This window comes from Mugil cephalus, chromosome 13 (assembly GCF_022458985.1).
Source record: "Mugil cephalus isolate CIBA_MC_2020 chromosome 13, CIBA_Mcephalus_1.1, whole genome shotgun sequence".
Taxonomy (NCBI): domain Eukaryota; kingdom Metazoa; phylum Chordata; class Actinopteri; order Mugiliformes; family Mugilidae; genus Mugil; species Mugil cephalus.
The window spans coordinates 13,707,401-13,722,157 of record NC_061782.1 but is presented as its reverse complement, the minus strand read 5'-3'; the positions used below and the strand labels follow the sequence as shown (position 1 = coordinate 13,722,157).

General features: G+C 40.7%; 1 protein-coding gene across 2 annotated transcripts; it reads right to left on the bottom strand.

Moving 5' to 3' along the window:
* Positions 1-1,724: 1,724 nt before the first annotated feature.
* Positions 1,725-14,406, bottom strand: slf2 (SMC5-SMC6 complex localization factor 2). 2 transcript variants are annotated; one of them, XM_047603754.1, is made up of 21 exons: positions 14,225-14,406; positions 13,520-13,554; positions 11,110-11,729; positions 10,747-11,007; positions 10,587-10,632; positions 8,565-9,997; positions 8,349-8,431; positions 8,135-8,248; positions 7,893-8,060; positions 6,776-6,881; positions 6,611-6,698; positions 6,372-6,513; positions 6,187-6,274; positions 5,904-6,080; positions 5,704-5,798; positions 5,531-5,618; positions 5,302-5,406; positions 5,115-5,192; positions 4,897-4,983; positions 3,008-3,076; positions 1,725-2,913 (listed from the first exon to the last, which is right to left on the bottom strand). In XM_047603754.1, the coding sequence occupies exons 1-21, from the start codon at positions 14,257-14,259 to the stop codon at positions 2,527-2,529; spliced, it is 4,305 nt and encodes a 1,434-aa protein (XP_047459710.1). In that variant the 5' UTR covers positions 14,260-14,406; the 3' UTR covers positions 1,725-2,526. The 2 variants fall into 2 exon arrangements, with proteins under 2 accessions (XP_047459710.1, XP_047459711.1); XM_047603755.1 differs by lacking the exon at positions 13,520-13,554 and having other exon boundaries at positions 14,225-14,403.
* Between the last annotated feature and the right edge of the window lie 351 nt (positions 14,407-14,757).

The window sequence follows — 14,757 nt, the reverse complement described above, 5'->3', positions numbered from 1 at the left end:
AGCTTTGTGACACAGTAGTTGGACATTAAAGCACTCCTAAAGCTCTGACCCTAGAATCGCCCCTGGTCTGTGTATTGATAAGCCCCTTTACATTCAGTGTTTTATTTTTACATTCAGTGTTTTGTTTTTTGTTTTTTTTACGAGAAGCCTACTAATTCTGTTACAAAAGCATATTCAGTATTTAAATGAAACTTTAATCGTGCAAACAAATTAACAAAACACTGCAATCGAATCCACACAAGCGAAATCTGAACCAAACTCAGTAAACAAATGGTATAAATGTCCTTGTGCGGATTTGCGGTGTAGCCTGCTCTTAATTTTGCAGTGCGGCTCTTAGACCCGGCTCTTTTGCTCATGACACATCATTAAATGCTAGTGGCCATGGTTGTAAAGAGTGAAGTGATTTATAGCTTGGAATTTGCTCAGAATTTCACCTGTTTCTGCCCAATAAAGACCAGCTCAATTCATGTATTTAGGGTAAGGCAACAGAAGCCTGTTTTTGTTATATATTAGTTTCTGTCAAAACTTTGTTTTGTTTTTTTCACTCCCTCATTCTTTCCTTCATTCATTCATTTCCCAGTTGTCATTGGGCAAGTATTGTCCTTTTTCAAAAGTCATATGCAATTTGAGCTCACTGAAATATTGTTCCTCTGTATTATTCATCTCCTGACATGCATTTTCCATTATTGCTCTTGCTCTGCATTATACTTATTGAATCAGAAACGCATAGAAGAAGCAGAAAATAAAATTAACTGTAAACTTGAAGAATGCTGAACAGTGATAAAAGGTGAATTGGTCACAGTAGAAAAACACCATTATGACACACTTAAGTGCACACTGTATACACAATATTAGGCAAAACTCTATATCTCAGTGTCTGAGAAGACAAGAACAAGAAAACATTGGATATGGTAAGACCTGGATGGTCGTCCCTGGCCCAAGTGTCAATGCACCCTTAAGTCATCCAGGTCATGCTATAGCCATTATTTTCTTGTTCTGTTAACAATTAACTTTTGCTGAAGCCTCCGAAACAATGTTCAGAGAGGTATATTGTTTGGTCAAGAAGGTCCAACAAGTCCTCAATACGATCAGGAACATAGGAAGGTCATTGTTCTGTAATGTTTGAGGGCTTTTTACTGCCTAGCCAACAGTGAAGTAGTATGGAGCATTATCCCGCATAGAGATGATTTCTTTCTTAAATGTTTTTTCTCTTATCAGCTCTTAAATAAAGTTAATCTCCCAGAAACTGGGATCCTATCCTATCCTTCATGTTCAGTCCATTTTCATTGTGTGAAAATTGTGTGTCCTGCTTTTATGTCCAATTTACCTGAGGCGATGACACCGCACCTGTAAATGATTAAATCGGCAAAGCACTCAAGTCTATCTGGAGCTGGAAACTGTGCACTTGTACCTGCCGAATAACTCCATACTTTCCTCATTTCTAAAGCTTGGTCATCAATTTGACGTTAATATTAAGAATAAACATGACATGAAGTTAACTACCCGTTCTAAACATTTTCTTTCTTAAAGCTATTTATTTCTGATCAAATGCTACTTTGCTGGCTTGTCAAAAAAAAAGGGGGTTTATGTGAAGCAACAGTTGCATCAGCCTGTTCTGATTTTGTGCTTCAGAGGTTGGTTCTGTGGATATATTGTTTTAATAGGCTGTTTTTGGACAGAGCGCTTTCTGCCTGACAAAGTTCATATTGACAGGAGAAAAAGGCTTCAGCTAGTAAATAAAGTTTATTTCAATATTTTTTTCAACATCTATAAAAAAAAATCTTTTGAACGGTTAAAAAAATATATTTTCCCAAAAGGAAAACTTAACAAAATGCACACAAGGAACAGTGAAATTATACCAATGACTCAACTAACAAGACGCATCTGGAAATGATTTACCAATCTTGTAGGCCTTTTTCACAGAAGAAATATCGATGTAAATGAATGAACACTTTATTCCATTTAACCACTTCACTTCAGCATCCTTGTATGGTGCATGATGGCACCATTTATTTCTAAACCTCCTGGAACTCCATCGTGGTGTGTTTCACTTAAGGTCGATTTCCAGCATGTCGGACATATGACTGTACTCTCACCAGGTGACGTAAACAATTAAATAAATATTGTTTTTGACAGTACACAATACAATTTAACGTATGAGAGGATGTAAACAAAATCCTTTCACATAAACACAGGTATTAAAATGCAGAAGGAGACACACATAACACAGTAAGCAACAGAGGAAGTGACATCAGGTGATACTACTTTTTTAAAAGACAAACATTCAGTTTGTTTTGTGCACCATAAGCAAAAAAAAAAAAAGACGAGCCTTTAGCCCTCAACAAACGTTCTTTTCTAAAATGAATTTATTCATAAATAAACATTAATATTTATATTTTTACTTAAGGTCGAAGATAAGATACGGAAGACTAGTGAATAGTGCAAATTGAGTTTTACATTAAGGCTAAAGTTATTGCAGCGCTGGAAAGAAATAGAAAGTCTTTGAAGCTAAACCACCTGCTGTGATCAGGGGACACATTTTTCTTGAGTCTCCCCATCAGCAGACACTACGTTAGCGCCATCCATCTCCTCATCCGCTGCTCGAGGCGCCATCTCAGTTATCACTTGCTTCAACTGATCAATGACAAGTTTTACTGCATCGTCTGTTGTACCATCTTCCTCTGCTTCCGCCTTCTCCTCTTCCTTCTCCTCTTCTTTCTCCTCTTCTTTCTCCTCTCCTTCATCCTCAGAAACCATTGCCACATCACTCTCTCCGGTTAAATTGGCTTCGTCCGCTTCCTCATTCTCCTCCATCGTAGGCTCTTCTTCTACTGTGGTGTCTTCTCCATTGTCTTGTTCTTCTGCGCGACTTATCCCAGTGTTCCCAGGCTGCCAATAATCATACAGCTTACCCTGCCGGAGGAAAACATGCAACAAATCAGAGCTACGGTCCTTACGAACAATAGTGCAGGTCACGTATTTGTGGTAGACAGTGTGACTACTGTACATTGAGGGGCCTGGTCCTCTGGAGGAGCATCTGCCACTTAGTATAAATCCTGGCTACCAGGTCCTTCACCTGGTGAGAGAGGAGGGAGGTAGAATGCAGTTTAAATAACGAGTGCTCCTGAAAATAAGTCGTTGCAGACGCAAATGAATAGTGATTATGAATTATATCTACGCAATGAGTGTTTGTAGTATCATTTGAGTTAATCAGTCTCAAGTGGAACATGTAACAGCTGAAAATGTAGGAAATTAATGTAACCGTGGAGCCACTGGTTCGAGCTTCTCATTTGTGGATATTTTCTGGTCTTCAGAACATTATCAGACATCACAATTAACATGAAATACTAACTTGAACTTTGAAAATGCGGAACCACCGATCAATTCAGACTTGTTGTACTGTTCATTCTCATGTAGTGTGTCAATGAGTTGTAATTCATCTAAAACAGTCTGGTTGACCTTACACATCTGTACCAGTAAGATTCACTAACTTGCCCAGAAAATTCACTAATATTCAGACAACATGGATATGCTCTTCCTGTGGAGGCACGATGATTGTTGACGACTGGCATATTGACCGTGTGTATAATATAAAGTGTAAAGTATATGCATGTACAGGATATGTACAGCACAGTATATTCGTGTGGACTGCATTATGCCTACCAGCAAAGACTGAAACATTTTAACAATACAAAAATGAACGCGTTAACGCAGATTAATCCATCATCGTGATTAATCTGATTAAAAATTTGAATGCAATTAAACCATCTACAGCACAGAACGACTCTGAACGTCTCTGACAATATATTCCGGTGGTGACAGGCAGCAGGAGCAACGTGTAAATGGAAGACAGTAAACAGCACGTTGGCCCTCTCCATGGGAAATTTGAGTAGACAAAAATAAGCTGGCAATTCCGGTTTGCAAATATCTGGGCACTCATGCAACCACTGCTCTGTGTAAAAGACTGTTCTCAGTTGCAGGCAACATTGTAAATAAATAGGAAGCAGTCAGCTCAGACAATGTCAACAAGCTATTTTGTCTTAGTAGCTGATGAAAGAGGAGGAATGGGCCACATTAATGGGGATAAATGTTTCCTTAAAAAAATTGTTGTTTTGTTGAAACTGTTGAAGATGTTTATGGTAATAAACATGTTAAGTGCATATATATTCTCTTCTTTCTTGAGTCTGTCCGTGCAAAATGAAATGTGACTAATATAGATTAAAAATGAGTGAAATGAATGAATGATATTTAATCGTTAATTAAAATTAATCCACAGCAATCCTGCGATTAATCAGATTAAAATTTTTAATCATCTGACAGTAATACTCTTAACATTTAATACTGTAAATACATATGTATACGTACATTAAATCACAGCCCCAAAGTCTGTAAACAACAGATGCAATAAAGTTTCTTTGTATAGTTTTACTACTAATGATGAGACGTAAGCAGCTTTAAAACAAACTGGTTAAACAAGAGGTACTGAAAGAAATGTTGATATAACAGTTCTTTCTACAGATACTACAGCTACATGTCGTATTGTCACTAATATGTAGTGTTGTTCAATGTATGTAGTATCTTTAGTGTTCTAGCCAGGTGTAGAAATAATGTCTTTACTTTTAGGACACAAGGTGAGCAAGATTTGGGGGGTGTCAGGTTTTTGCACAAATTACACACTGGTACAATATCCGCATTGCAACAAAATCTGTGAGCTCAGAACAACAACTCAAATCTCTCTGTGATTCAGTAGAAGTCAGATGACAACAATTACCATGACCACTACTCAGAATCTGTATTGTTTTTCTTTGTCAAGGACGTTATCCAAGATGTAAGTTGAATAGATCCTCTAAGTGCAAAGTATATATTCTGTAGTATAGTAACACAAAAGTAACTCACTTTTGTCCGGTACAGACACTTCTCATTCTCTCTGATGTCACACTTGATATGCGTTTCCAGCTCGGACGACAAAATCAGCAGCTGCTCCTGTAAGCCAGACAAATAGGTGCCAAGCAAAAGCGTATCAACATTTATCCATTTTAAATCCCAATAATAAAGCAATTAACTCATAGTGTGTTGAAAACTAGAGGCAAGAAAGAACTGGTTAAAGATTTTACCTTCTGATGGCCTGGGAAGAACTGAAAATTGCTTGCTTCGTTTGCCAGAGTCAGAAGGCTGTAGCACAGGTAGTACGACTGCAACACAAGATAAATGGAAAGAGACTTTTATCAGTGACCTGGTCACAACACAATTCAGTTACGGGTATGTACACTTTGAACTTTAAGGCCTTAACCATGTGCTCACCTGTTGGTCTAAAATGACCGTGTCCTCTTCGTGAGAGGACGTCTGGATGCCTTGGAATAGAGTGGAGGGTTGCATTCGGGGAAGGTATGGCCTCAGGTCAGAGAGCTAAGCATCACACAGATCATCTAAGTTATTCAGTACATTTAATTCCATCACAGATCTGTACAAGAGAAGTGTCCACATTTCAAGTGGGTTATTGTCCAAGTTATCTGACGGTTAAACAAATTACCTGAAACTCTGTTTGTGTTGGTCTGTAGGTGCAACTTCCATCTAACAACTTGGAGATCATGGACAGACTCAAGTGTCGGCGCAGTTGTCTATAAAAGATTTATATATATTTATATATAAAAGAAAGTACGTGAAATTACTTGTATAAAGAAGAAAGATAAAAATGAGACTTACTTTCCACGTGTGTTGTTAGGCAGAAGGTGAACCAGTAAACACATGTTGTGATGATCACTAGTCATATCAGCGAGGGCCAGACAGATTTTGGGCAGCTAACAGAAAAAAATTAACTTGGTAAATGATTTCAAAGGAGTCAACTCTTGTGTGTTTTATATTTTTGGTACAACATTATGAATGAGAGGTGTTCATTCTCAGACCATAGTGTCCCAGTCCCTGATGTTGTTGACGATTTTCCACTGTACAGGGTGCAGCTCCACGCCGGACCGGAGGACCAGCCGCGTGTCCAGGCCGACCCTGCCGACCATCGTCAGCAGCAACAGCAGCTCGTTGTCGCTGTACGCTCGAGGGCACAGGCTCATACAGTAAGACAGGTACTGCAAACAAGAACCCGAGACAAACAGAGGATGGATGGTGAAATCGTGCTCGCTGTGTGTCTCTTGAACAGGAGCCCATTGTGCTTATCGATCATCTGTGAATCACCTTCAAGATGTTGTTGCAGTTGTGTTCAGGGAAAGTGATCTGCTCCTTGTTACTGGAGGGACTCTCGCTTTTGACATAGACGTCATCCCTACACAAACATTAAAAGGACGTCAAACAAACAACTCTCCCCTCATTGCACATCCCCTTTTTAACAAAAGGCAACTGAACGAAGCAAGGCCACTTACAGCAAGTCTCCTTCTGTGAACGGAGGCAGTAGATTCTCCAAAGGAAACAGCGTAACAAAGGAAATCCCCATATTCATCAGAACCAGTGTCACATCTGCTAAACTGGGAACCCACACTTCAAACTGCTGGCATTTGTTTTCAACTGCAGAACAATGCACATGCAAAAAAGGCGCGTCAGGATATTTCACATAATAGGAACAATGTCTCAAAAGCCTGTGAGGAGATAAACAAAGTCTTACCTATCTGATAAGCAGCAGTGCAGGCGATGTCACAGAGTGCTTGGAGTATCTTTTCAGACACCATCCTCTCACTGTGAACAGACATCATCTGAAAAAAACAAAGTGTGAATTCTAAGTCTCTTACATTTGGAAAACAAATATATCAGGGGGGCGTATTGGACCTACCTTGAAAAGAAAACGGGTAACCTGAGATGGACAGGGTGAGCTACAGTTGTAAGCCTCCTGGAACAATCCAATATTCACATGCAGTCTCAGCTGAGCTGCGCTGGACCTGATACATATATAAAAAAGATCACAGTCATTTATTATTAAGCAAAACTAACAGTCCAAAGTGTTCCTAATGGATAACAGAGGCGGCAATGTTCCATGAATCCCACAGAACTAAGCGCTGGTAAACCAGACATGGGGCTGCTAATGAGGGCGAGCTTGAGAAAAGTGGGTATAATAAAGCCCAAGTGGTTATTTTCTTTGGAGTATTAATGTGCTCAGCAAAATTTAAACAGCAATCTGCAAATTACAAGAAACGCATTTGGGCTTTTCATAGACCAAAGACCAAATTTTTATATCTCACACGATCTCCTCTGCTGGTATACTTTCATACATACACTAGGTCATAGATCTTCAAAAGGGGGTCTGCCACTGATAACACTGAATGCAAAATGATGATAATGATAATGTGTATTTATAAATAGCACTAGGCTGAGGTTAATATAAGAATACATATAGTAGGTAGGGGGTCCCTACATAATCTCTGGTCCTCTGGTCTAAAATAAAGTTTCTTATCTGATTACTGACCTTAAAAGGAGAATGTGTCAGAAACTACCAACGACTACTTCTGTGTTGCAGCACATGCTACATAGAGAAGTTTAAGTATCTTCCACATCACACCCTAGATAACCACAAAACCAAGCCTCATGCAGTCATAACTCAAGTGTTAGAAACATAAAGATGTCCTTACATATCTGGAGATTTAACTGGCTGCCATTATAACACCATCCATCTGCAAACTGAGCTTTTATCATTTAAAACGATCTAGTGAACGCCTCTCAAAGTCATGTTTCAAAGTTTCTGGCAGGCGCCAATCACAGATATCCCAAATAAAATCCAAACTGCACACCAGTTTTTTAGAACAGAAGAAGCTACACGGATGAAACCAAAGGATTCGGTCAGACAACCAAAGTCTAGTCGTTCTTGTTTCAGGATCATTTTCGATCAAGCTCTAGTTACTTTCTTTTAACGTTGCTCCGGCCCCGCATGAGTTCACATTATACACAAAGCTCACCAAAGAAGAGTTTTCTGTGCTGTCCCCTGCGGATTGACCATGCATCGCCTGAGCTGCAGCGTATTCTGGTTAAAGATCTCGCCGAACTTCTCCAGGTTGAACACTTCCTCCCCCGGAGGCACTTCCCTGATTGCACTGGACATTAACGAGTAGCGCTGCAGGAACTCCCTGGGAAACAAGCGACAACAGAACATAAGGACTGCGTCTCACGGACGGGATATAATGTGGCAGCGTGCACATACTGCTGCTGAGCGGAGATGCCCTCCTCCCGGGTCTCCTCCGCCTTCTCATATTCAGCTATCCTCAGCAGGTCCTCCTCGCACGCTGTCAGAAGCTGTGCCTCGATCTCTTTCGCTCTGATGGGAGGAAACAAATGTAGACAGACTTAACTCTTATCGTCTGCAGATGCTGCGGCTCAATTTAAAAGGTGACGGGAGTTTTTTCCGAATACTATACTTTTTGTCTGTGTTGATATCCATCAGCATCTGGTCGAGGCTGTTCCTGTACACACCTGACTTTGTGGTGAACGGCAATAGTTGCTGTGAGAAGCACAAGATTACATTTAAGATCTAAACAGAGAAACTGGTTGAGTTTTACTGTCCTTTAGATACGTACGTTTATTATCATAGTTAAATGTTTGTGTGAAACAAAGGCTAAACGCGTGGAGCTTACAGTTTTGGGCTGGCTTCTGCGATGTACCGGTGTATCCGGACCTGAGGCGGCTCCCTTCTCCGGTATATCTGGAGATTTGGCAACACGCTCCATCATCTCCTGTAAAGAAATCAGCTCTTCCTCCTCACTGCTAAGGGAGCTCTGGGTCAAATCCATATCCAACTCAAAGTGCAGGCCCAGGTCCAGCTCCACATCTATCGGATCCTCGTCTTTTGCTTGTTTTCGATCCACTTCACTTCTCTGCCTCACCAGCGGCAGAGACTGAGAACAAGACGTAGACGTTGGTTCAGAGGAGGTAGCTTCTAATGTGCATGAGTCTGAATTGTTGGAAGGCAGAGATGCGTGTTTGTGATCAGGCTGAACATTCTGTTTTTTGGGCTGGATCCCTAAAGGAGTCATGGGACTACCTGTGACTTTCTTGTCTTTAGGAGGAATGGACATTACATTTTCAAAATGAATCCGCTTCAAAGTTACAGTCGGCAAGAGCATTTGTGTCTCACATGCTGAGGAGGAGACTTTATGTGGAGCGCACGTGACCGTGGAGCTTTGAGGTTTGTGACATGGGGACACAGTAACTGCGGTAGTGGAGCCAGTTACGGTGCCGGTTGAAACTTTCTCTGAAGGTGGTGATTTGATTGTTTCCCCTTGTATCTTGGGCTTTGCAGTCTTAGATCCAGGGTTTACAATGTAAGTCTTGGGATCGGGAGTAAAAAGGTCATTTATATCATCTAACTTTACTACAGGTCTTCGTACACGATGAATTTTATTCCGATGTGTTGTACCAGAACTCGGGAAACCTGAATTTGGTTTTGAAGCAGGTTTGGAAATGCTAATGTCAGGTTTTCTGCTGTGCTCCCCATGATTACCTCTGCTCGGGGTCTTGACCGGTAAGACTGAGGTATGACTAGAGTGGCGGCTGCCTGATTCAGTGTGGCATGAGCTTCTTATGTCTCTCTGAGGAACCTTAGAGGACAACAAAGTGCTTGATTTATCCCTTTTATCGTTTTCCTCACTTATTCTTCTCCCACTTCCTTCCCCTGAATTCAAAGGTGATCGGATTTCTTTTAACTTAACCACTTCACTCTCAGTAAAATTTATAAAGGCTTGCTTTGCCCCCGTTGGCGATGGTGTTTTTGACGTGCAGCAGGACTGTGTGGGTTTCACTACTGATATCTCTGAGCATGCCGACTGTCCACATGCCGGTTCCATACACGGATGGCCATTTGTGGTGTTCGGTGACAGTTCTGAGACTGAAGAATGATTCGACGACAGCTCAAAGGCAAGTGGAGTGTCTGGTGAGTTGCCAGCAGCAGGTTTTGTAGTCTGCATGTCTGAGCTAGAGTTCACTCCCTGAAGACACTGTTTCTTGGCATTGTCATTGCAGTACTCCGTCTCCATAGACCGCTTCTGAGGAGTGCAATTCAAGTCCACTGCTGTAAACGGAAAAATACATAAATATTATCCTTTCTTTTCAGTATTTACCAAAGGTTACCAATGCTAGTGTTTACCTGAATTTCCTATGCCATCAACTGTATTTCAAATCAGATAATTAGCCCAAAATGAACTGGATAACTGTTCTGATGATAAATTAATGACCATTCACCACTCTAGTAAATCCATTTTCTTTGGCTTTTTGATAGGTGGTCAGAGAGAAAAATGACACACATCCGATATATAACATGATAAAGTAGTAGTCAATTGTTGTAGTGTGAGCACTACATTACTTTTTTGTCTTACTTTAGACAAGTCAAGTGGGTAGTGTCAACTGTAGTGTCAACTGTAGTGCCAGTCAGATAATGCCATGCCAAATTCATACATTTGTAACATCATGATTTAGGGTCAGTGTGGAAAATGGCAGTTAGACTATATATTTAAGCAGTACATCAAGAAAAAGAAAATATTCTGTTTATTCAGGGCAAACGTGCACCAAGCTGGATTGGTAATGAAATAATTATCGAGCAAAAGATGCACGTTTACAATATTTGTGTATAAATGAAGTAGTGATATACTTATCAACATTACCTGGAATTAATGATTCACTCGGAAGCTTTTGTTCATGTTGCTGACTCTACAAAAAAGAAATAAATCCTTGTTTGAGACTTTATGTGCAGAAACCTTCCACTGGGATGGCAAAATCCCAAATGAATTTCGTGAATTTCATTTAAGACATATCCAAATTTACCTGGCAAGGGGTGACAGAGCCGTGCATGACGGCTGAACTGTAATTACTGGTCATGTCTGAAGACTGCATATCTGGAGGAGGCTGGTAGCCCCCTGCAGACCACTGTTTGATACCAGGAAGCCAGCGCTCTGAGCCTGAGTGGGGTCGTGGGTGAACTTCTTGGGGTAGTCTGGTGTCAGTACTGACAGATGTCAAGAGGCCCACGGGAGGCCGATGAAGCTGCACAGTAAGTGTGGAACTCTTCACATCACTGGACTGAGCCTGACGTTAACAAAGACAACAACTCAGCATTACTTGGCTGTTATCGAAGCCAAAAAGACCTTGACACAAGCATCAAACTAGTCATATTTGAAAAACCAATACCTTATTTAAGTCTTGTCTTTGTGGTGATACGTTGTTATTTCCTGAGTTAGATGAGGTAACCTTGGATTCAGCCACTTGATCTCTCCTGATGTGGGAGGATGGGGAGTGGTTACTTATTGTTTTTATGATTTGAGGGGATGGAGGATGAAATACACTGGGAGTTGAAGGCTGTGGTCTTGTAGTTGAGGTATCTACGTTGGCTGGAATGACTGGAACACGCCCTGATTGTGCAGAGTGCTGCAGAGGATCCAGTCTGTCCCTTGGCATTGGCTGGGGCCTATTAGCTGAAGTTCCAGTGTGAACTGGGCTGCCTGGAAACAGCACTGGATGTTGAGGCAGTTGCTTTGGAGGGCCCAGTCTGTCCTTTACAATGTGATGGGGCCTATTCACTGGGGAACCAATATGAGATGGGATGCTTGGAGCGAACCCTGGTGAATGTATCGGTCCCGTGGAATGAGGATCCATTCTGTCTCTGTAGCACAACTCAGGCTGAAGTGGCAACACTCTCCTCGGAGGTGGATGAGAAAGCCGGTTAGGGACCTGAGAGGGCTTCATTGGAGTCTCCTGGTGTAAAGATGTGAAGTGGGGTAAGGAGCGCCGCTGGGAGGCAAAGTCCTTGACTAAAAGACAGAAGAAATACGATGCATGCATTATGGACACTTGAATGGATTGTAATTTCTATGGGCTATACGCTTCTAACTACTAATAAATGATAAAAAAAAAAAAAATCTAAATCTAATTACAATTTGCTTTAAGGGGACAAGTCCTGTCATGTGTTCTTCAATTCACTGTTAAGTTTATGTCATTCACTCATCAGCTGACACCATGACAGGGTGTCGTAAAGTATACGTGCCACCCTGATTGAATCCTGATCCACTGTTCTGTATTAACTGCGGCTACAGCTGTCGAGTTTAACTTGTTTTACACACACACACACACCTATATACCGTAAATAAGGCCTCGGGTTTGTAACTTAAGGCTCTAGTTGGCTGTTGCTTGATCTCATTAGCTTTTGGGTCCACATACTTTTCTTACACTGTAAATGTTTCAGTAATATATTCCAAGTGAGCAAGAACATTACAGTGATTTATGTCATAATAGTCAAAATCAATGGTGTCATTCACTGCTGTCATAAAGATGATTACCTGAATAAACCTCCACAATGCAGGTTCAACATGCCCCCAAAGGTGTATCTGATTAAAAAGGCACTTAATTTTATGGATGTCTCAGTCTGTATCAGGAGACACTAAGACGAGACTTCTGTTGTATAGTTTTATAACTCCGGTCTAAGCAGAATTGTGGTGTAACGTGAATGTTGAAGTTAAGCTATATCCTGCTATTTATAAGAGTATTTAAGTTTATTAAGTGCCATGTATGTTTTGTGATAAGAGTCAATGCAATTTTAGTTTCTTACTGCTATTTATTTTGGCTCAACTTTTGTGTTAAATTAAGGATTGGCTTGGAGGCGTTTTTCACATAGATATCACCTGTCAAGCATGACAGTGAAAATGAGTACTTTATAACGTAACAGCCATGCACTGAATCCTTCATCATGAAGGATATAATGTTCAGTTTATGTTGAAACAGCGTAAGAAAGGTGGTGATTCATTAACTCATTCTGGATGATCAATTTGAGGATGATGTCATCTGTGGCCCTGTTAACCTGTACTGAATTAAACACATAAGTGTGACTAAAATGAGGCGTCAAAATAATAGAAACGTGTGTCAGTACAATACAACTTGATAGCACAACACACAGCAGCCTCTAATATTTGTTTGATCTACCACTCTCTCTGTTATTTTAAACAAACACTGAAAACTATAAGTGTTGTGAAGCTAGGATTTAGTGCAATATGGCTATATTGTAATGCATTCGTTTTTACTAGAGTACTTTACTTAATATAATTGCGCAGCGCACGCGTGATCTATGAGAAGAGAAGCCTTCATGAATCACTAGAAATGTTGTATATTTATAAAACATGTTGCAGTAAACAAAAATAAGAATGGGACCTGGACCAGGATCAGATGTGGGGCACTATATAAATACACAGTACATATTGGATATATAGATATCCGTAGATATCAATTGACAATTTAAGCAAAACTTATTATTATTATTACAATCTGTTATATTCTATTCTATGCAATGAAGCCATTGGACTCAGAATAAAGTAGTATATCCATCTAATGAATGCTGGATTTGTTGCAGGACTGTAGCTTTGCTCTATCGTCAACAAAAACAATAAGCTATGCTTAAAGCTGACTGTAAACAGTATCTAAACATCTCAAAGGCTAAAGAGGGCCCTCGAGATAAACGCAAACAATATTTCAAACGGGTAAATGTTTAAATAAACTGTCATTATCTCAGAAATGTACCTGACCACAAGACGTTTCTGTCACTTTGACCCACCTTTATTCCCCGGAGAGAAGCATTCCGCGAGTATTCTGAAACAAAGCCAGGGACACGAGACTCAAAACATGTCCACCGTCGGTGTTGGTTCCGTCGCAAGACGACAAATATTCCAGGTTAAGATTGCATTTTTCAAACAAAAATAACCCAGAGCGGAGCGCAGACGACATGGCGAGCAGGGGTTGCTCAACAGCAGCCAACAAAAAGAAGACACCTGCTCGTCAAGTACTGCCTCGCTAATGGCTGCCAATCACGGCTTGCTACGTGAAGTGACAACAGGCTCCCAGGAGCGGCAGATGTTTTGAAGCTTCAAGGCGTCAACAGTTACCTTCCACATGCGGTGCTGCTGTCGCTTTGACTGCAATAACGTCTTAACAACAGGGGAAATCCGCTACTAGAAAGTAGCTCGTTCTCATTAGGAGGGAAGGTGCTATAACGACATGTTTACATCGCTTTGACAGCATGACAGTGTTATTAGTCAACTTTAATACCTCACGTCGTGCCGGGCTGATAGTTTTTAAAACATTAGCAGCGGTGGATACGCTATTTCACGGCCTGGAAAGCAGTATTGCAGCTGGCTAACTAAGAATAAAATGCACAATGACAGTTAGCAATGTTTCAGGAAGTGGTGTTTAGCTAGCTGGCTAACGCGCTAGCAACTTAGCATTAGGGTCCAAACAGAAGCGCGCATGTTTTCTTCCTTACCGAGTCTTCCCTTCATTTTCTGTCGCTTTTCTCATATTGAGGTGACGCGGCAGCTGTCTATAGCTACACGGGGAGGCGGTGATGCGTTTCCGAAGGGCCCCAAAGCTGAAATCATGTCACAAGATCTTCTCCCGCCTGTAACCGAATCGTCCGACAACACACGAACCGCATTGTGGGAGTCGGAGTCCAAACGGGATTTCACATTAAAGGGATATTCCGATTAGTCCACGGAGGTTTGGGAGGCTTTGACTTGAATTCATTGCTTTCTGTTGTCCCCTACTGTTTAGACTTAGATTTAGACAGACTTTAATGATCCACAAGGGAAATTAACTTGTCAAAGTTGCTTCGTTGCATATAAAAGTAAACACTCTTAAACACCACAAGAAAGCTAAAATAAAATAATATTAGTTTAAAATAAAACAAAATATGCATTAGCTTGTAAAAATAAACTTAAATTTTACAGAATTAGCATTATGAACAAATATACAAAAGTAGTTGGCAAAACATTGCCCAAGGTGATGGGGTTGTTTGAC